General features: G+C 41.7%; 1 protein-coding gene across 1 annotated transcript in view; it reads left to right on the forward strand.

The window, feature by feature from the left end:
- FKBP9 (FKBP prolyl isomerase 9) overlaps window positions 1-21,359 on the forward strand; it is a 43,728-nt gene that overhangs the window by 1,802 nt on the left and 20,567 nt on the right. The window contains exons 2-5 of the mRNA XM_070369512.1: window positions 12,620-12,765; window positions 13,312-13,501; window positions 13,791-13,936; window positions 18,777-18,966. Coding sequence (XP_070225613.1) covers window positions 12,620-12,765; window positions 13,312-13,501; window positions 13,791-13,936; window positions 18,777-18,966 — 672 coding nt within the window. The remainder of the gene's footprint in view (window positions 1-12,619; window positions 12,766-13,311; window positions 13,502-13,790; window positions 13,937-18,776; window positions 18,967-21,359) is intronic.

Raw genomic sequence — 21,359 nt, forward strand, 5'->3', positions numbered from 1 at the left:
AAAGCCATCAGCAATCACTCTCTTCCCCTCCAGGTCTAGGTAACCACTAATCTTCTTTCTGTCTTTTTATGGAATCTTGCCATTTGCAGCCTTTGGGTTTGGTTTCTTTCACGTAAGGTCGGTTCATTTATGCTGTAGCATGTATCAGCTCTTTATTGCTATTTATGGCTGTATAATATTCCATATCATATTTTATCTATTAATTAGCTGATGGGCTTTTGAGTTATTTACACTTTTTGGTTATTATGAATAATAATGTTATGAACATTCACATACTAGGTTTTGTATGGACGTATGTTTTCATCTTTTATGGATATATGCCTAGAAGTGGAACTGCTGGGTCCTATGGTAACTATGTTTAACTTTTTTAGGAACTGCCAAACTTGTTTTCAAACGTGGCTGCACCATTTTACAATCCCACAGCAGTATATGAGAGTTCCTGGTTCGCCATGTTCTCACCAACACTTGTAATTGTATGCCTTTTTGATTATAGCCATCCTAGTGGATATGAAATAGTAGGTCATTATGGTTTTGATTCATGAATCTCAAATGGTCAATGATGCTGCACATCTTTTCATGAGTTTATTGGCCATTTGTATATCTTCTTTTGCTTCACTAGTTAGAAAATAGTTAAGGCTTTCCTTCTTATGCTGATGTTAATTAATAATTCCCACTGGAACAAATCATCTAATACTTTCTACCTGCTAGAATGGCAGCCACTGTGAGGCAATGTAAAAGTGAAAAGAGAAAGAGTTGCTCAGTCATGTCCGACTCTTCGCAACCCCATGGATTGTAGCCTGCCAAACTCCACTGTCCATGGAGTTCCCCAGGCAAGAATGCTAGAATGGGTTGCCATTCCCTTCTCCAGGGGATCTTCCTGACCCACAGACAGTGGAAATACAGATGAGCTGTCATCCATTCTGCAAATGTGTATGCAGTGTCTGCCTCTGAAGATGGTGTTCCCTCCCTGCACTCTGGCTATTGTCCAGACAATTGTACACTGTGTTAAGTACAGAAAGAATAATAGCACACACTTCTGTCTCTCACATAGAATTCACAGATAGTTCTTACCTTGTGCCTTTACATATATGAACTACACTGAATTCTTTTAACCTCACAATACAACACCATCTCATTACACATGAAGAAATCGGGGCTCAGAAAGTTCAAGTAATTTACCCAAGATGATAATTACTAAGTGGTGTAGTAGGGCCTCGAATCTAGGCAGTTTAGTGCCAGAGTCTCATGTTTATAGTCTGTAGTCCACTCGTGTATGATGGAAGAATGGCAAGGAGCTTTGGAACCACCCAGAAAGTTTAACTATATGTTGTGTGTATTGGTGTGTTTGTGTCTGGTTGTGGGACTGGTCAGGATGGAGTTCTAGGATGTGTAAAGTCACTTCAGTTGTGTCCGACTCCTTGCGACCCCATGGATTATAGCCCACCAGGCTCCTTTGTCTTTGGGATTTCCCAGGAAAGAATATTGGAGTGGGATGCCATTCCTTTCTCCAGGGGATCTTTCAGAGCCAGGGATCAACCTGTGTCTCCTGCATCTCCTGTATTAGCAGGTGGGTTCCTTACCTCTAGTGCCACCTGGGAAGTTGATGTGTGTGTCTGTATGTGTGCCTGGTTGGGGGCTGGTCAAGATGAAGTTCTGGGACAGCAGGAATAAAATCTGAGGAGGATTAAAATTTACCAGGAGGAACTGAGGGATGAGGGCTGGGGGTGGGGGTGGAGAAGAAAAGGCGTGAGTGGTGGAGGGAAGAGCATATGCAGAGGCCTGGAAGAGGGCGCATGTGAAAGCTGCTTAGTATGGCCCGAGCTTGGAGTGGGCGTAGAGGGGCGACAGGAAGGGAAAAAGAGAAGGTGAAAGGAGGTCAGAGAGACAGGGTCAACTTTTGAGAGCTCTCCTCTGCCTGGCTGTGGAGTTTGGTCTTTGTCTAGGGACAATGGGAAGCCATTGAAGAGTTAACCACGGGCGTGAGAGACCAGAACTGCATTTTATTATACAAAAGTCCCCGTGGTTGCAGTGCAGACAATGGAATGGTGGAAGCAGGGTACACTGTAGGTGACTGATTATTGTGTTTCCTTCTAGAGCCTCCATTCCTTTGGGAGTTTATGAAGTATATTAGAGCATTCCTTTGCTATTCCTTCACAAAGAGCTTCAGTTGAGTTCAGTTGCTCAGTCGTGTCTGACTCTCTGCAGCCCCATGGACTGCAGCACGCCAGGCTTCCCTGTCGGTCACCGAGGGCAGATGCGGTACCTTCCCTGTCCATCACCCTGTGCCTCCCGGTGCATCACCAGGGAAGATGGACAGGCTTCCCTGTCCGTCACCAAGGGCAGATGCGGTACCTTCCCTGTCCATCACCCTGTGCCTCCCGGTGCATCACCAGGGAAGATGGACAGGCTTCCCTGTCCGTCACCAAGGGCAGATGCGGTACCTTCCCTGTCCATCACCCTGTGCCTCCCGGTGCATCACCAGGGAAGATGGACAGGCTTCCCTGTCCGTCACAAAGAGCTTAGGGAAGGAGAAGTCTAGGAGCTTTGGGCTTTGGCTGTTAATTTGGAGGTTTGGCCCAGAAAAAAATGATGGCTGTCAGTCTGACCAGAGTCATAAAACACAAAGGGCCTTTCTTTCCACAGAGCATTCTTCCTGCATCTGTGCCTGGCACTTGGGGGCAGTTGGTGTCTTTTCAGCTTATGGGCATTTGCAGTTGCCAGGAGGCCCAGCCCATCAGCCCTTGGTCGCTGGCTTGGGCATGGTTTCATTTTATTTTGGAGCCTCCTCGGGCTTGTTAGCTTGCTCTATGGCTACTGCTCTAGATTGAAGGAGAAGACGGCAGTTTCCCGGCAGCAGGTTTCTGGGGAGGGCTCCTGCTCTCACCCTTCAGTCCTTGGGAGCTCCTTGTCCACCACTCTTGAGTCAGCTTTGGAAGAGTTCCATAGCGTTCCAAGTAGTAAGGGACTGAAGTTTAACATGTTCCTGTTAGCTTTAGCAGGCAAAACCAGCATCCTGGTCACAGCCTTCAGGCCTGTCTACAGGCCCCTAAAGTCTATACATTCAGTAAAGGTTACTGTAGGAACTTCCCTGGTGGTCCAGTGGTTAAGACTCCATGCTCCCAATGCAGGGGGCCTGGGTTCGACCCCTGTGTGGGGAGCTAGATACCGCAGTCTGCAGCTAAGAGTTCACATGCCACAACTAAAGATTGTGCATGCTGCAATGCAGATTCAAGATCCCGAGTGCTGCAGCTAAGACCTGGTGCAGACAAATAAATAAATATTTTTTAAAAAGTAATAATACGTATTACCGTGTGCCCACTACATGCCCTGTTGGGTATTATAGAGTTGTAGATGCTTGGACCCAGTGGTGTTCAAACTGTACATGCATCAGAATCACCTGGAGAGCTTATTATACACAGTTTCTGATTAGGTAGGTCTGGGATGGGGCCTGAGAATCTGTATGTCTAACAAGTCCCTAGATGATGCTGATGGTGTGGTCTAGGACCACATTTTGAGAACCATTGCTCTAAAAGAATCATAAACTCATAATGGAGGTCAGCTTCATTTTATATATTCATTATTCAACAAATATTTATTGAATACCTACTATTCTAGTTGCTAAGATGTAGGAGAGAGAAAACAGACAAAAGTCCCTGCTTCTGATGGTGGATACATGTTATTTTACATTTATCCAAATGCATAGAATATATATCACCAAGAGTGAACCCTGAAGTAAAAGCTATGGACTTCCAGTGATAATGACATGTCAGTGCAGGTCATCGATTATAACAAATGTACCACTCTGGTGATACACTCTGCTGATAATGGAGGAGGCTATGTATGTGTATGTGGCACTGGGTGCAGGCAGGGGGTATATGGGAAATCTCTGTATCTTCCACTCAATTTTTCTGTGAACTCAAAACTGCTCTAAAGCAAAACAAAAATGAAAAACTGCCCTAAAAGAACAAAATCTATTAAAAATCCCTACCCTCAAGTCAAGGAGTGGGGAGGGCCCAGAAACCCATTCTAGCTGGCATAAGGAGAAAAGGAGGGAATTTATTGGAAGGATCATCCATTCCTCCTGAGGATCCAGAATTGTGAGCAGAGGTGACTTTCTGTATCTCTCTGATGGACTGCAGAGAGGCTGATTCCAAGCCCCCTCCTCCCCGAGAGAGCTCCAGCAGGCTTTCTGTGCCACATACGTGGCCTCTTGGGTCCAGTTATGCTGACTAACTGGAATCTGTCTCAATTCCACATTCCCAGGATTTCTCCCATTTCATTAGTCCCATTGGGAACCAGTTCTCACCCTCAACTCCCTCACCCTGGCTGTGTGTATAAAGTCAGGTGTTAAGTGAAAGAGTGTTATCTTATTCTTTAGGCAGGATGGGATCTCAGAGAGGAGCCAGAGGGCTGGGCAGTACCTTGGATGGTGTCAGGGTGGATCTAAGGGGCTAAGTGGTGGCAGGGAGACTGGTCAGGTCAGGGCACCCTCTCTTAGGTGGGAAGCATTTAAAGTGTGGATCTGGGGCTTCTCTGGTTGACCTAGTGGTAAAGAATCTGCCTGTGAATGCAGGAGACACGGGTTTGATCCTGAATCTGGGAAGATCTCACGTGCCTCGGAACAACTAAGCCCGAGCACCACAACTACTGAGTTTGTGTTCTAGAGCCTGGGAGGCACAACTACTGAGCCCATGTCCTGCAGTTCCTGAAACCCGCACCCTGTAGAGCCCGTGCTCTGGAACAGAGAAACCACTGCAATGAGAAACCCTCAAACTGCAATGAAGAGTCGCCCCCGCTCTCTGCGACTAGAGAAAAACCTAGGCAGCAATGAAGAGCCAGCACGGTCAAAAATAAATAAACAAATAAAATCATAAAAAAAAATAAAGTGTGGATCTATATGGGAAACCTTCCTATGGAAAAGCCACATAAAGAAAGAGAAGCTGCCCAGTGCAGTTTTAATAACTTGAGGTAAAGCTCTTCTTTTTCATTCTTCTTAACTAGAGTCTTATGCAGTCATTGGTAGCCTGACTTAATGTCCTCTGTGGCATTAGGACTTCCCTGGTGGTCCAGTGGCTAAGACTCTGCTCGACCTGGGTTTGATCCCTGGTCAGAGAACTAGCTCCCACATGCTGCAACTAAATATTCTGTGTACAACTAAGATCGAAGATCCCAAGCGCCACAACTAAGACCTGGTGCAGCCAGATAAATAAATAAATGTGTTTTTTTTAAGACTTAATGGCATTGCTTTTAATTTCATTTGGGCATCATTGCAAGCAGTGATACATTCGTATTGATTACTGAAGTTGGCTATATTTTACTGAAGGGCTTCCCAGGTGGCTCAATGGTAAAGAATCTGCCTGCCAATACAAGAGACATGGGTTCCATCGCTGAGCTGGGAAATTCCCCTGGAGAAGCAAATGGCAACCCACTCCAGTATTCTTGCCGGGGAAATCCTGTGGACTAGACAGAGGAGCCTGGTGGGCCCCAGTCCATGGGGTCATAAGAGTTGGACATGACTTAATGACTAAACCACCAACTACTACCACATTTTACTGGGCTGAGAACTTGTGTGAAATAAGAATTATTTCTAGAGATCTGACATTTTAACTTGTGCAGTTGCTTAAAAACAAAAATCTACAATAGCAGTATAATGATTTTACTTTCCTTTGTGAAGTTTTTCTTTTAATGATATTTTAATACACCAAAGACTGTCAAAGCCAACTGCTCACAGGTCAAGGTCTGACCCTCCATGGAGGTGTGAATGGGTGCACTATTTCTGTTCCTACTCGCTCCTCTTTTCTCTCTCATCTTCTTTCTCTTCCTCTCATTTTTCCATCTGGGTAGATCATTAATAGCTGGCCTTTCTCCTCTGCCAGGGCTCATTAGCTGCTGGTAGAGATGGTTGTTTGAGGGAGATACTCTTGTTGGAGCGTCTAGGAAGCCCAGAGTCACCTTTAGGAGTAAGAAGTGTGGGGAGCAGGGGTGGGAGGCAGAAACATCAGATTTGGCCTCCTCACTTCTGAGTTGGGCCCAAGCTCAGTGGTGGAATTCAGCCTGGGGAGGGTGTTGAATCTCACCTGCGTCATCCCAGGATTAGGCATCCAGCTAGGAGATGAGTTTCTGCTTTTGAGCATTTCATGGGTCTTATTCACCAAGGGCTTGGGCAAGGACCACAGTCCTTGTATCCCAGGTGACCACCCATCTGAGAGATTCTGAAATACCAGCAGGTGGTTCCTGTGCCCAGTGGACTGGCTCTTTATTAACTTGTTTCCTTCCTGTTTTGAATTCTCAAAATATGGCAGTCTCTTTAATGTTCAAGACAAATTTATTCAGTCTAATGTGAAGCAATGTGAATATAGTTAATAACACTGTATTGTATACTTGACGTAAGTATACCTTTTACTAAAAAGGTAAAACTAAATGTCCTTACCACTAAAAGAGAAAGAAGGGACTTCCCTGGTGGTACAGTGGATAATACTTTGAATTCCTGATGCAGGGGGCCTGTGTTCAATCCCTGGTTGGGGAACTAGATCCTGCATGCCAAAACTAAGACCTGGCACAGTCAAAGAAATAAATAAACTTTTAAAAAAGAAAATGGTAACTATGTGAGATGATGGATATGTTAATTAGTTTAATTGTGGCAATGATTTCAGTGTACACAACTTAAATATGTACACTTTTTGTCAATTATACCTCAGTAAAGATGTGAGAGGAGTAATGTATCCAGTTGTCATTTGTCTAAACTAAATCTAAAATTGGCATTTAGAGCAAGCTGTCTTTTCCTTTTATCATTAATCAGGGCTTCAGCTCTGCTAACCGTAGGGCCATATTCTCTTCCCTTTTGTAATGGCCATTTTAACTTTGCTTCTGCATCTGAGATCAGAATAATCTCAACCACAGGTAGTGTATGTGTATGTCAATTTTTGGCAAAAAGTTTTAAAATTAATTTTAAAATAAATGCACATATACTGAGTTTTAAAAGCAGTTACATAATTTCCGTAAAGCTAAAAATTATGATTGCTAAGCGACAGGAGTTGGGAAGGGGCTTGCAGTGAGGTGTAGCTGTTCTGAATTCCGACTTTCAAACTTCAAGTTTCCTTCTGCCCTCTTGCTCGTCTTTCACTCTGCAACCTCTGGGCAGCACACGGCATCTACCTTTGGCCATATCCCCTTTTGTATACACCTAGATTCTGTTTCTTCCCTTCTACATCAGTTTCTGCTCTTTCGTTCCCTTTCCATATTCCAAAATGTTGCCACCTTTTGACAACAAGGGTCCCTGCACTGGTTTTCTAAGTTCTTTTTAAAAAAGAGAAGCTGAGGAGGGTGTTCAGTTTGCTGTGTGTTCTTTTTAAAGTTCATCCTCACTACAGATTGAAACCTACATTCAGAAATTGAGCTCCAGTGTGGGAGCTTTAAGAACGCAGCCACAGGGGTAGTTAGTTACCTGTCCTGAGGAATAAGCACAGGACGATATGTGCTTGTGTGCAGCAGCTGAGTGAGTTGAAGATGATGGGTGTTAGGTGATGGCTTCTGTCTTAGTGGTCCTTGGGCTAATCATCTTGAAGAGCATCACTGGAGGGTGCTGCAGCCACCCCAATCCCCACTGGGGGCAGAGGAAGATAGAAGTGTCAGCAATCAAAGGGTCTACAGGAGTGAATGATCAGGGGAGAAAAAATAAGCTGGTGGAGAGGAAAGGGGGGTATTGGATGTGCTGGATAATTTCCATTTTAAAATAACTTTTTTGGGGGCCACATCCTGTAGCATGTGGGGTCTTAGTTCCCATATCAGGGATCAAGTACATGTCTCCTGCATTGGAAGGTGGAGTCTTAACCATCAGGGAAGTCCCATTTTGGATAATTTCCATTTGCCTTTCTAGGTCCCCGTTCCCCCAGTTCCACTTCTTTTTGCTCTGGGAGGTTGACCTGTATGGACCACGTGTGCATAATATGGGTTATATCAGTGACCCCCTTGTAGTCTGGCTTCTAGTTGGGTTCAGCCAACGGGACATCAGAAGATCAGAGGGAGTAGGGAGGCTGAGGTGGAGATATTTATTCCTCTGACTTCCTGCCTGTACAGTCATCACATAGGCTGTGTTCCTAAACCAAAGGTCCTAGCTTAGCTTCTGTCAGGTGCTCTGAGCTCCCTGTCTGTCCCTGGATCCTTCAGGCCTGGGTGTGACAACTGCACTCCCTACTTGTCCCCAGAGCTACTGCACTGGCCCTTAATGTTTCTCTGCATCCTGCACACAGCGCCCTGGAGCTGTCTACTTTGGGCATATCATCTGTTTTCTGCAGGACCTTGACTGGGACATCTGCAAAACAGCCAGATAGTGGGACAGGCTGAATAAGTGCTAATTCCAGTGGTTGCAGAAATAATTTTCATGACCAACTCCTGGCAGGACCCTGCACATGAATTTGTGTTAGTCGGAGTAATCAGCACAGACTTGCTCAGAACGATTTATTTTTCCAGATGGTCAGAGTTTTCAGCAGTAGACAAAACTGGCCTTGCATTGTTTGTTACTTTCTAATGTATGTAAGTTATATATTTTCTTTTGGAAAGGTGTTTTTTGTTTTGGGCACGTTGCTAGGCTGTTATTGTTTAGTCGCTAAGTCGTGTCTGACTTTTTTGGACCCCATGGACTGTAGCCTGGCAGGCTCCTCTGTCCATGGGATTCTCCAAGTAAGAATACTGGAGTGGGTTGCCATTTCCTTCTCCAGGGATCTTCTTGACTGTTATCAAATGAGTAAATTAATGCCATAAGGCCACACTAGTTTTTATACACCATCTAGGGAGGCTCTGTGCCTGGAAGGTGAAACTTGGACAGTCTAACTTTTTTTTCTCATTTGGCTAATTTTGTGAGCTTGAGAAATTTTTTTAACTTCAGGGGACCTGAGTATCAGTACTTCCTGATACTTAAAGTGTTGTATGAGGATTAAATGAGGTAGTGTATAGAAAAGCTTGGGCTTCTCAGGTGGCACTAGTGATAAAGAATTGCCCTGCCAATGCAGAAGACATAAGAGATGCCAGTTCAATCCCTGGGTTGGGAAGATCCCCTGGAGAAGGGAATGGCAACCCACTCCAGTGTTCTTGCCTGGAGAATCCCATGGACAGAGGAGCCTAGTGGGTTACAGTCCATGGGGTCACAAACAGTTGGACACAGCTGAAGCGACTTAGCACATATAGAAAAGCTTAGTTGCCCCTGTGCCAGACACACAATAAATACTCTCTAAATAGTAGTTATTATTAAAAACTCTCATTACTTTTGGGTTCTGTGAATGAAAAATATAAAGTTTCCAGCTTGTGCATTGTTGCTGTTTGCACATGTTCTGTGCCTGGGAAGCTTTTGAAGCCTAAATTCTGGTCCATTGTTAACCTAAACCCTCCAGTTTGATGACGGTTCAGGGTGTGGCAAGATCCCAGCCAAGTGAAATTGGAGAGCTGGCATTCCGAGGGTGGTTGTTTATTTCTCCTGGAAATAGAGGGTGGAGATGTAGAGCCACTTGGTCACAAAGCTGATCATGCGCTTTTGTCCTCTGGCTTGTTAGCCAGAACTTGGACGTTTGCTTTCTGTTCACCAACCTTGGGGAAAAGAAGGTGGTAAAATGGACTATAAAGCTAGGAGGAGAAAGGGAAGGAGGGGACAGATCTGACAAAGCTGCTCTGATGGGTGGTGAGGTGGACCATGCTGCTCTCCCAAGCTGATCATTGGGGAAAATAAGAAAAATGTAGAAGTAATTTACAAAGAAGAGCAGCACGTCCTAATGAGGTGAATTCCAACAGCTCTTAAGATTTATTATACAAGCACAGTTGTCCCTCGGTATCCGCGGGGGTCAGGTTCCAGGACCCCTTTGGATACCAAAAGCCTCAGGTGCTTAAGTCCCTTATATAAAATGGTGTAGTATTTGCATGTAACCAAGGCACATCCTCCTGTGTACTTTAAATCATTTCTAGATTACTTCTAATACCTGCTGCTGCTGCTGCTAAGTCGCTCACTCGTGTCTGACTCTTAGCGACCCCATGGACTGCAGCCTACCAGGCTGCTCTGTCCATGGGATTTTCCAGGCAAGAGTACTGGAGTGGGGTGCCATTGCCTTCTCCATCTTCTAATACCTAATACAATGTAAATGCTATGTAAATGGTTGCCAGTGTTCAACAAATTTAAGTGTTTGCTTTTTGGAACTTTCAGAAATGAAAAAAATTTTTTTTCAATTTCCAGTTGGTTGAATCCATGAAGTGAAAATTGAGGATACAGAGGGCTGACTGTATTCCATGATCATTTTGAAATTAAGAGAATTAAAGAGAAGACACATTAAGCCACTTGAAATCTCATACTCATAGATTAATATAGATAATATTTTCATGTTTCACCTTGTGGATTTTTCATATGCATCTATATATGTAAATTCAAAATTGGATTATTTTATATGTGGCTCTGTAACCTGCTCTTTTCACGTGTATGTCTTTCTGTGCCAATGAATAAAATCTTAAAAAATTTTTCATTGATGTATAATTAACATGTAGCATTATGTTAGTTTTAGGTAAACAACGATTTTATATTTGTATGTATTGCAAAAAACCACACTAAGTGTAGTTAACATCCATCACCATGCATAGTTACAAAAATTTTTTTCTTATGATAACTTTTAGGATTTTACTTTCTTAGCAGCTTTGAATAATGCAATACAGTATTATTAGCTATAGTCACCATTAACTATATTCACTATACAGTATTTTATTAACTGTAGTCATGTATTGTAATGCTATACATTACATAATTATAGCAGAAATCTTTTATTTTTAAATGACCATAGAGAATTTATTATATGTCTTTGTCTTTTATCCAACCAGTGCCATACTCTTGGACTTCTAAGTTATTTCCAGCATTTCGTTATTATAAACCAAGCTCTGTAGTTATTTTCTTAAACACAGTGTCTAAAACCCTGTGGGTGTTTCTGCCAGTTTATAAGGTTCAGTTCAGTTCAGTTCAGTCGCTCAGTCATGTCCGACTCTTTGCGACCCTATGAATTGCAGCACGCCAGACCTCCCTATAGGCAAAATTCATGCCTTGGAATTTTTTATATTCCCCAAAGCCCCTAGTAAAGTCTCCTAATTGGCACCCCCTTGTTGCTGCTAAGTTTGGCATTGAAGAGGATGAGAACTTGGATTGTAGCCATGATTCCATTATTTATTTTCCTACTTCAGGTCATCACCGGTTGGCCTTTAAAACACATTTATTAGTGATTTAAAGATTACTTCAGACTTTCAATCACCTGGAATAATTATGTATAGTAATACTGGCATAATCCTGAGGTTTTCAGAGCCCTTTTCACATTCTTATACGGATCTTCTGATGGCTGTTATTGTCACTCACATTTTACAGTGGAAGAAACTGAGATTGAGAGCGTTCAAGTGCCCTTCATGCTACACTACACTGCATCTTTGTTTAATTTAGTGACTTAAAAGAAAATAAAGGAAAATTAGTAACAGAAACAAAATCAGGGACCTAGAAAATAGACTGGTAGTTGCTAAGGGGAAGGGGGTGGGACAGGATAGGAGTGGGAGTTTGGAATTAACAGATGTAAACTGGTGTATATATAGGATGGATAAACAACAAGGTCCTACTGTGTAGTACAGGGAACTAGATTCAGTATCCTGTGATAAACCATAATGGAAAAGAAATATGAAAAAGAATATATATCCACATAACAGATATATGGGCTTGCCAGGTAGCTCAGTGGTAAAGAATCTCCCTGCCAGTGTAGGAGACACAGAAGACGTGGATTCTATCCCTCCGTTGGGAAGATCCTCTGGAGTAGGAAATGGCAACCTGCTCCAGTATTCTTGCCTGGAAAATTCCATAGGCAAAATTCCAGGAGCCTGACAGGGTGCAATCCATGGGGTCGCAAAGAGTCGGACATGACTGAGCGACTGAGCATGCACACATGTGTGGATAACTAAGTCACTTTGCTAATCACTTTGTTAATTAAATTAACACAGCATTGTAATTCAACTCTGCTTCAGTAAAAAATAAATTTGAAAAAGTTAGTATTAATTTGCACATTAGTATCTGTGATGTTGCTCTTAGGTACCAATCGCATAGAAATGCAGTAAGTGATTCTTTTTTTAATGGAAGAATTGGTAAGCTATTGTGCCACAAACTTGACACATATATTATTTAAGCCATAACATTTTGAGAACGATATTTATTTGCTTTACACAGCAGTAAAAATGATATACATTGTGTGTGTGCAAGTTCAATCACTAAGTCATGTCCAACTCTTTTGTGACCCCCCTGGATTGTAGTTCATCAGGCTCCTCCATCCATGTAATTTTTCAGGCAAGAATACTGGAGTGGGTTGCCGTTTCCTACTCTTTTTTTTTCTAGAGAGAGTTATGCCGATGCTTAACTGACTAGATTTGCTGGCAATATTCAAGGTAATTTTAAAATCCCAACCCTGCAAGTACTGTCCAGTGAAGACATTGCCTGCATCAGTAATAGATCTGTAGGTTTGTTGCTTGGCAGGGACCTCACTGTGTCCATGGGTACTTTTTTACAGGTTGGCTTCACTAAGGTTGGCTTATTTATACTCTTCTCTCTCCTTTCCGTTTGGGTCTCCAGCTACGACAGAGACTCCACTTTCAACGTGTTCGTGGGAAAAGGACAGCTGATAGCAGGGATGGATCAAGCTCTGGTTGGGATGTGTGTAAATGAGAGACGGTTTGTGAAGATCCCTCCAAAGCTGGCTTATGGAAGTGACGGTGTTTGTAAGTGTTTCTTCTGTACTTGTGAAAACATTTGCTGAAACAACCAGAACATTTGCTGGTACAACCAGAACATTTGCTGGCTCTTCAGTCAGGCAGAATAGAGAGTCTTTGGAAGCTTCAGGTAGTGGAAAATGAGAAGCAGTAAACACTCACACACGGCTGAAATTTCATCTGCAGTTTATTTATTCTAGATATGAAAGAAGTGTTATTAACACAGGTATACTGAATGTTATTCTTGTTGAGAGGAAATTTTTGTTTTTCTTTAAGTTTCACTGGGAGGGAGTTCTCTGCTGGCTAGTGGTTGGAATAACGGACTTTGACTACTGTGGTCCGGGTTAAATCCCTGGTTGAGGGACTGAGATCCTACAAGCTGCAGGGTGTGGCCAAAAAAAATTGGTTTTTTTTTTTCATTTGGAGGGAACATCACTCATTTTGGAATTGTATGTGACCTCTTGAGCCCTTCTGACTTCCATTCACCTTGGCAGCATCCTTGGTGTTTCTTTGAAAGGCGGCAGCTTCTCAGTGTGAGCTCTCTTTATTTTCTAGCTGGTGTGATCCCCCCAGATTCAGTGCTTCATTTTGATGTACTTCTGATGGATATTTGGAATTCAGAAGATCAGGTTCAGATTCACACTTACTTCAAGCCTCCCAGTTGCCCTCGGACCATCCAGGTATCTGATTTTGTAAGATACCACTACAATGGGACATTCCTGGACGGGACACTGTTTGATTCGAGGTAAGCCCTGCCATTTGTACTAGTACCATTGAAATGCCCTTTAGTTCCTTCTGTCGCATCCACTTTTTATGGCCTTGGAAAAACCAGGAAAGGGACTCGTTCCCAGCTGCTCTGTGATTGGGAACAAAGGTGTATACCTGCCTTTTCTCCAGGGATGGGTATGAATCCATTGGTCAGCTGAGTTTGAGCTGACCAAAAGTCAGCTCAAATTTTAACAAAAATCTTTTGAAGGATGAGTTAGAGGTGCCCTCGTGGTATGGAACTTCTCCCTTTTCTCATTGGTTTTCAGTCACAATCGCATGAAAACATATGACACCTATGTGGGAATTGGCTGGCTGATCCCTGGAATGGATAAAGGGCTGTTGGGGATGTGTGTGGGAGAAAAACGCATCATCACCATTCCTCCTTTTCTGGCCTATGGAGAAGATGGAGACGGTAAGTCCTTCCCATTCTTCAAGCTACTCTCATCTGTCTATTTCTTTTGCAGTGGTTGGTTTAACTTACTGTGTGAAACCCACCAGAACTTGTGGTCTAGACTTGCAGTGTCCAATAGGGTAGTCACCAGCTATATTTAGCTATTTACATTTAAATTAAGTTAAATAAAAATTTAAATTCTGTACCTTGGTCACACTGCCACAGTTCAGGTACTTAAAAGCTACTTGTTGCTGAGAGCTACTGTACTGGACAGGCACTCCAATCACTGCAGGAAGTTCTGGTGGACAGTGCTAGTCTAGGTCATCTGCTGACTGATGGTTAAGATGCAGAAATCTCCATCTATTCACGGTCATTTTTGTTCTTAAGTAAGCCGTCTACCATTGCCTCAGAAGCTGTAACCTTAGGCACCAACCTCTCCAACCTATGTTTTCCCTTCTGTGAAATGAGATTTGAATTAGATAGTCTAAAGGTTGTAGCCATCAAGGTAGAAATTCAGCTTATGTTGCCAAAATTGTTGTTTTTTTTCACTGATTTGTACCTCCTTAATGGGTTTTACCTGTGGCATTAGCTCCATGTGAATAAATGCAAAGTACTGATATAATTTTAGAGGATACATTAATTTGAATTCGTGTCCAGTTTGTAGTTTCACTATGGAGGCAAGTGGTAAACTATTTACTAGCTGATAGAATTTCTTACTCATGTTTGAATTTCAGGCACATTTAATCACACTGACAAGCTGACACAACAATGAGACCTTCAGGCATTTAAACAAACTGATATATGTAGTTAAGAATAGAAATGAGGCATTCCTGGAGGCATTCCAATGGTTAGGGCTTCAAGCCTCCACTGTAGGAGGCATAGGTTCCATCCCTCATCAGGGAACTAAGATTCCACAAGCCTCCGAGCAGTGTGGCCAAGAAAAAAAAAAGAAACGAAAATGTGATGCTATTTAAGAAGTTTACTGATAGTGGTACCCAACTTCTAATAACCCCCTAATATAATGTTTTCCAAGCTATGTTTCCTGGCCCTAGGTCTGTATACAGAGCAGGAGAGGGGAGCCTTCTCTCCTGTTGACTTCCACTTTTGGTACTTAGGATCTGCAGGAAGTTTCTTTAAAAACCTTCTAAAAGAAGAACAAAGCAGCTTGAAAACAGCTACTGTAAATATATCTTAATTCTCCCCTCCTCAAGATATGTTCTTATCTTATTGATACTCAAATTTTGTCATCCTTGGCTAGTAGAAGTTCATTCCCTTTGACTCTCAAATCCTTTTGTCTTCATCCACATGCATACAATGAACCAGATAAAAAGAGATGCCTAGCCTGATGTGAGGACTGTTATTCATTTATTTTAAACAAATAATTGCTAATTTAAATATTTAGAATAGTTTATTTAAAATAGTTATTTTTAAATGCTTTATACTTTGACATTCTGCTCAGCTATCCAGGCATAAATTTAAGTAGGTGAATTGTATGGGAATTAAATCTCAGTAAAGTTGTAAAGGTCAGTTTTCATTCCAATCCCAAAGAAAGGCAATGCCAAAGAATGCTCAAACTACCGCACAATTGTACTTATCTCTCATGCTAGCAAAGTAATGATCAAAACTCTCCAAGTCAGGCTTCAACAGTACATGAACTATTAACTTCCCATGTTCAAGCTGGATTTAGAAAAGGCAGAGGCAACAGAGATCAAATTGCCAACATTCACTGGATCATCAAAAAAGCAAGAGAGTTCCAGAAAAACATTTATTTCTGCTTTATTGACTATGCCAAAGCCTTTGACTGTGTGGATCACAACAAACTGGAAAATTCTGAAGGAGATGGGAATACCAGACCACCTGACCTTCCCCTTGAGAAATCTGTATGCAGGTCAGGAAGCAACAGTTAGAATTGGACATGAAACAACAGACTGGTTCCAAATTGGGAAAGGAGTATGTCAAGACTATATATTGTCACCCTGCTTACTTAACTTATATGGAGAGTACATCATGAGAAATGTTGGAATGGATGAAGCACAAGCTGGAATCAGGATTGCCAGGAGAAATATCAATAACCTCAGATAAGCAGATGACACCACCCTTATGGCAGAAAGTGAAGAATAATTAAAGAGCCTCTTGATGAAAGTGAAAGAGGAGAGTGAAAAAGTTGGCTTAAAACTCAACATTCAGAAAACGAAGATCATGGCATCTGGTCTCATCACTTCATGGCAAATAGATGGGGAAACAATGGAAACAGTGACCAACTTTATTTTTTGGGCTCTAAAATCACTGCAGATGGTGATTCCAGCCATGAAATTAAAAGACACTTGCTCCTTGGAAGAAAAGTTATGATCAACCTAGCTGCTGCTGCTGCTGCTGCTGCTGCTGCTAAATCACTTCAGTTGTGTCCGACTCTGTGCAACCCCATAGACGGCAGCCCACAAGGCCCCACAAGAATCCCTAGGATTCTCCAGGCTAGAACACTGGAGTGGGTTGCCATTTCCTCCTCCAATGCATAAAGTGAAAAGTGAAAGTGAAGTCACTCAGTCGTGTCCGACTCTTTTTGACCCCATGGACTGCAGCCTACCAGGCTCCTCCGTCCCTGGGATTTTCCAGGCAAGAGTACTGGAGTGGGTTGCCATTGCCTTCTCCTGCTGCTGCTGCTAAGTCACTTCAATTGCTTCTGACCTAGACAGCATATTAAAAAGCAGAGACCTTACTTTACCAACAAAGGTCCATCTAGTCAAAATTATGGTTTTTCCAGTAGTCATCTATGGATGTGAGAGTTGGACTATAAAGAAAGCTGAGCACCAATGAATTGATGCTTTTGAACTGAGATGTTGGAGAAGACTCTTGAGAGTCCCTTGGACAGCAACCAGGGACTGGAGATCCAACCAGTCCATCCTAAAGGAAATCAGTCCTGAATATTCATTGGAAGGAGTGATACTGAAGCTGAAACTCCAGTACTTTGGCCACCTGATTTGAAGAACTGACTTGTTGGAAAAGACCCTGATGCTGGAAAAGACTGAAGGCTGGAGGAGAAGGGGATGACAGAAGATGAGATGGTTGGATGGCATCATCAACTCAATGGACATGAGTTTGAGTAAACTCCGGGAGCTGATGATGGACAGGGAGACCTGGCCTGCTGCAGTCTATGGGGTTGCAAAGAGTTGGACATGACTGAGCCACTGAACTGAACTGAAAGTTGTTATAAAAAAGCAAACATTCAGGTAGTACCTAATAATGCTAGAAAAATTTAAACACTAGGGCTTCCCTGGTGGCTCAGACAGTAAAGAATCTGCCTGCAATGTGGGTTTGATCCCTGGGTAGGAAAATCCCCTGGAGAAGGAAATGGCAACCCACTCCAGTATTCTTGCCTGGAAAATTCCATGGACAGAGGAGCCTGGTGGGCTACAGTCCATGGGGTCACAAAGAGTCGAACACGACTGAACGACAAACATTTTCACTTCACTTTCAGGGTTAAGTGAAACTTTAAGGTGTTCTATTTTCTATTAAATTAAAAGATAGAGAAAAGTACAAAAGATTAACATTCTACACACACCCTCCCATATCCACACCTGCAATTGAGGCATTGATCACATCTGGCATTCCAGAGGCCAGCTTGGCAGCCCACTTTCAGCAGACTTCACCATTCCTCTGAAGGAAAGGAGATGGGGGAATGGTTCTGCAACAGAGACAGCTGAAGGAGCACAGGCTCGGGATGCCCAGTGGTTCGCTTGCCCAGGCCTTCTCCTTTTACGGCATAACAAGTAGCAAGTAAGAGTGTTGACAGAGGTGTTTGTCAGGTCACTAACTTCCTTTTATCCCAGAGTCCTGGGTTTAGAGTCAGGTATTGGTGGATGTTGACCTCTGCAAGAAGAGTTAGTGCCCAGTAATCTCTTCATGTGGATTATCCCATTGCACATATTCAATAAATCCTCACTGCCAGGAATATCCAAGAGAAGCAGTACCACCCTGAAATGAGATAGACATGATTTGAGGACTATTTCTATTTTGGATTGTGGGTGGCATTTTTTCCCCCCTCTTAGCTAACTTTAGTTTTGTTTATATGTTGTTTTGGATGCATTTAAAGGAGTGAATTTTTGCCTCTTTAAAAAATTAGCTGCGAGTTCCCAGACAGAGAACAGACTTGTAGTTGCCAAGGGGGAGGGCGGTGGGAAAGGAATGGATGGGGAGTTTGGAATTAGCAGATGGAAGCTATTGTGTATGGAATGAAGGGGCAACATGCTTCTACTGTATAGAACAGGGAACTACAATCAGTGTCCTGCAGTAAACCATAATGGAAAAGAATATGAAAAAATATATATATGACTGAATCACTTTTCTATACAGCAAAAATTAACACATTATAAAGCAACTATACTTCAATAAAATAAATTTTTTGAAAATTGACTACGAGTTCCAAAAAACAAGTCTAGGTAGTGTTCTCCAGAACCATGTCCGAGCTTTGGAATGTCTGCGATTTGCATCTGTACACAAATAGAAGCCCACAGAGGTATGTATTTGGGTTTGCATGTGGGTGCATAACCTCCCACACAAGGCCTTGATTTGCAAGCACAAGCATAGAAAATGTGGTCACAGTGGTCTCCATGTCATTAATATTGGTTTGCTCCTGTTTCTGAGGAAGCCAGGCTTCAAATTATACCTGTCAGCCCACGATTGGACACCATAGTGAGACAGAAGGTTCCATGGGGAACCACCCAAGACGTGAAAGAACATTTATTTCCTTGGCTTGAAAACTTCAAGGAATGTGTAACACCAATGCTGTGGGTGTTGAATTGTAGTTACAGTACTTCCTAAATCTTGTGTCCTGATTTCATCATCTTACTTCATTCCACTCTAGGGAAAGACATTCCTGGTCAGGCATCTCTGGTGTTTGATGTTGCGTTATTGGACCTCCATAACCCTAAGGATGGCATTTCCATTGAGAATAAAGTAGTGCCTGAAAACTGTGAGCGGCGAAGTCAAAGCGGGGACTTTCTCAGGTATCATTACAACGGCACGCTCCTGGACGGCACATTCTTTGATTCCAGGTGAGCAAACAGGGTCCTTCACTGACCAGAACATCTATTAACTGCAGTTTACAGCTGGCGGGACCATGATCTGTTTGCTTGTCAGTGCTGATCTGGAGTTAGTATTTTCATCTTCCATATAGGTTTGTATTGTTTGATACTGAATTCCTTCAGAGGCTGTTAGAACAGTCTCCCTGGGCTCTGTAGGAAAGCAGGAGGGCTCATGCTAACTCCCACCACCCCTGTAGACCGTGCTCAATGATCCAAGTACAAACCCAGCTCTTGAGTCTGAGACGGGAAGTGACTGGAAGTGAAGTCCAGGCCGTAGGATGGAAAGAGAACAGACCTAGTATCAGGAGACCTGGATTCCAGGCCCTGTATGTGGTGCACTGAGGCATTTAACCTCTCTGAGCATCAGTTTTTTGCCTGTTGTTAGCTCCTTTCTCAAAGAGATGGTTAGATTAAAGAGAGAAGGTGGGTGGAAGTGCTTTGCAAACTTTGATGACTTATCTGCTGCAGGAACTGTTTGACTGCATTATGCTCCTCCCATCCTGATACTAATTAGGAGGCTAATTACCGAGCCTGTCATTACTCAGTTTTGTATTGTTTATCACGCTTAGCTTGCAGTCTTGATCAGGCAACAGGCATTTGGTTTGTGTTGTTTGGGAGACATTCCTTTAGCTTCCTACAGAGCAAACAAGTAGTGACAGCAGTCTTCTTGTCTCTCTGAGGTAAGAGGCTTCCTGTTTAATTAGTCATCTGGAAACATTACAGAAGAATTTTTATATGGTATACTTTTATTTGCATAAGTCATTTCCTGCTCCTAGGATCCCTTCTTTTAAATTTTTCATTTGATTTTTTGGAAAAAGGCAATAGTTACATTGTTCAAAATTAAAACAAAATATGCATTAAGATATGTTGTATTAATCACCCCTGCCAACCTTACATCCCCCTCTCCACAAGCCACTTAGAGTTAACCACTTTTATTAATAAGTTTCTTTTCTTATTCTTCAAGTGTGTGGATTTTTTTCTAATGCAGATATAATCAAATACAATTGTTATATTATTAATATCTTCTCCCTTTATAGAATATAGCATATAGAATACTGTATGCACACATATATAACATTATGTATTATATATCCATACGGAACATAATGCTATGTACTATATGCACTATTCTGCCCCTTGCCTTTTTTCACTTTGGGACTTTTTCCATATTAATGCATTGAGAGAACTCATTTTTTTGTCTGTAGTGAATTGGGTGACCATACCATATTTATTTAACCATTCCCCACTGATGACATGGAGTTGTTTTTATTCTTTTTCTATCAAAAAAACTCAGTGTGTCTGTATGTGTGTGTTTGTGCACATGTGTGTGATTGAGTCACATATGAGCTTGGTTCTGTCTTTTATTCCCTGGAATTACATTTCTAGTTGAAAGGCCATTTTCCAAGTAGATACCAGATTTCTTCCCTTGTTAATGGAACCACAGTTTTCTTAGGTTTCAAACAGATTTCCATTTTAGTATACTGGGATCTAACTCATCCTAAGAGCTAAGTAATATTCTATTATAAAGATTTGCCTTAATTTAGTAATCAGTCCTCATTATTTTCTACCTTTTGATGTTCTAAGTAGAGCTGCAGTACTTACTTTTGTAGTAAAATCTTAAATAATATAATTGTTTCCTTAGGATAAATGTCTAGAAGAATCTCTAGATCTAAAGTTATGTATATTTTTACAGCTTTTGATATAACTACTAAGCTATCCTTAAGGAAGGTTTTACATCACTAAGAGTACCCCATTCCCTGCAAACTCAGCAACATTAGGTATCATTTATAAATTATTTTTGCTAATTTATAGGAGAAAAATAGAATTTTATAATTTTAATCGGAATTTATTTGATTGCTATTAAGGTTGAAATTCTTTAAAATGTTTATTGACTATTTGGATGTTTTCTTTTGTGATTTACCTGGTTGTGTCTTTTGCCTGTTTTTATATTGAGGATATTGGCATTTGTCCTTATTAATTTGGATTTTGATACATTAAAGATACTAACTCTTTTATGGTTGCATATTGTTGAAGGCATATTGCTTATTTATTTTCATTTTAATTTTGGTTATTGTGATTTTTGATCTGTTTTAAATATAACCTTTTATGTTGTTAAATGCATTCCACATCTACTTTATGGCTTCCTTTATTCTTATGTAAATTCTTACACATATATATTCTGTTTTGGATAACTTGCTAAAAGTTCTCCCCTCGCCTAGGGTATATAAATATCTACCTGTATTTTCCTCATGCCTTTCTCATTGTTTTTTTTTATCCTTTAAAATGTTCTGTATTAGAATTTTTATTTGAGAAACTATTATGTTCTTATTGTATAAGTGAAACAATGCAAAGATATTTAGTAA

Source organism: Bos mutus, chromosome 4 (genome assembly GCF_027580195.1).
Source record: "Bos mutus isolate GX-2022 chromosome 4, NWIPB_WYAK_1.1, whole genome shotgun sequence".
NCBI lineage: Eukaryota > Metazoa > Chordata > Mammalia > Artiodactyla > Bovidae > Bos > Bos mutus.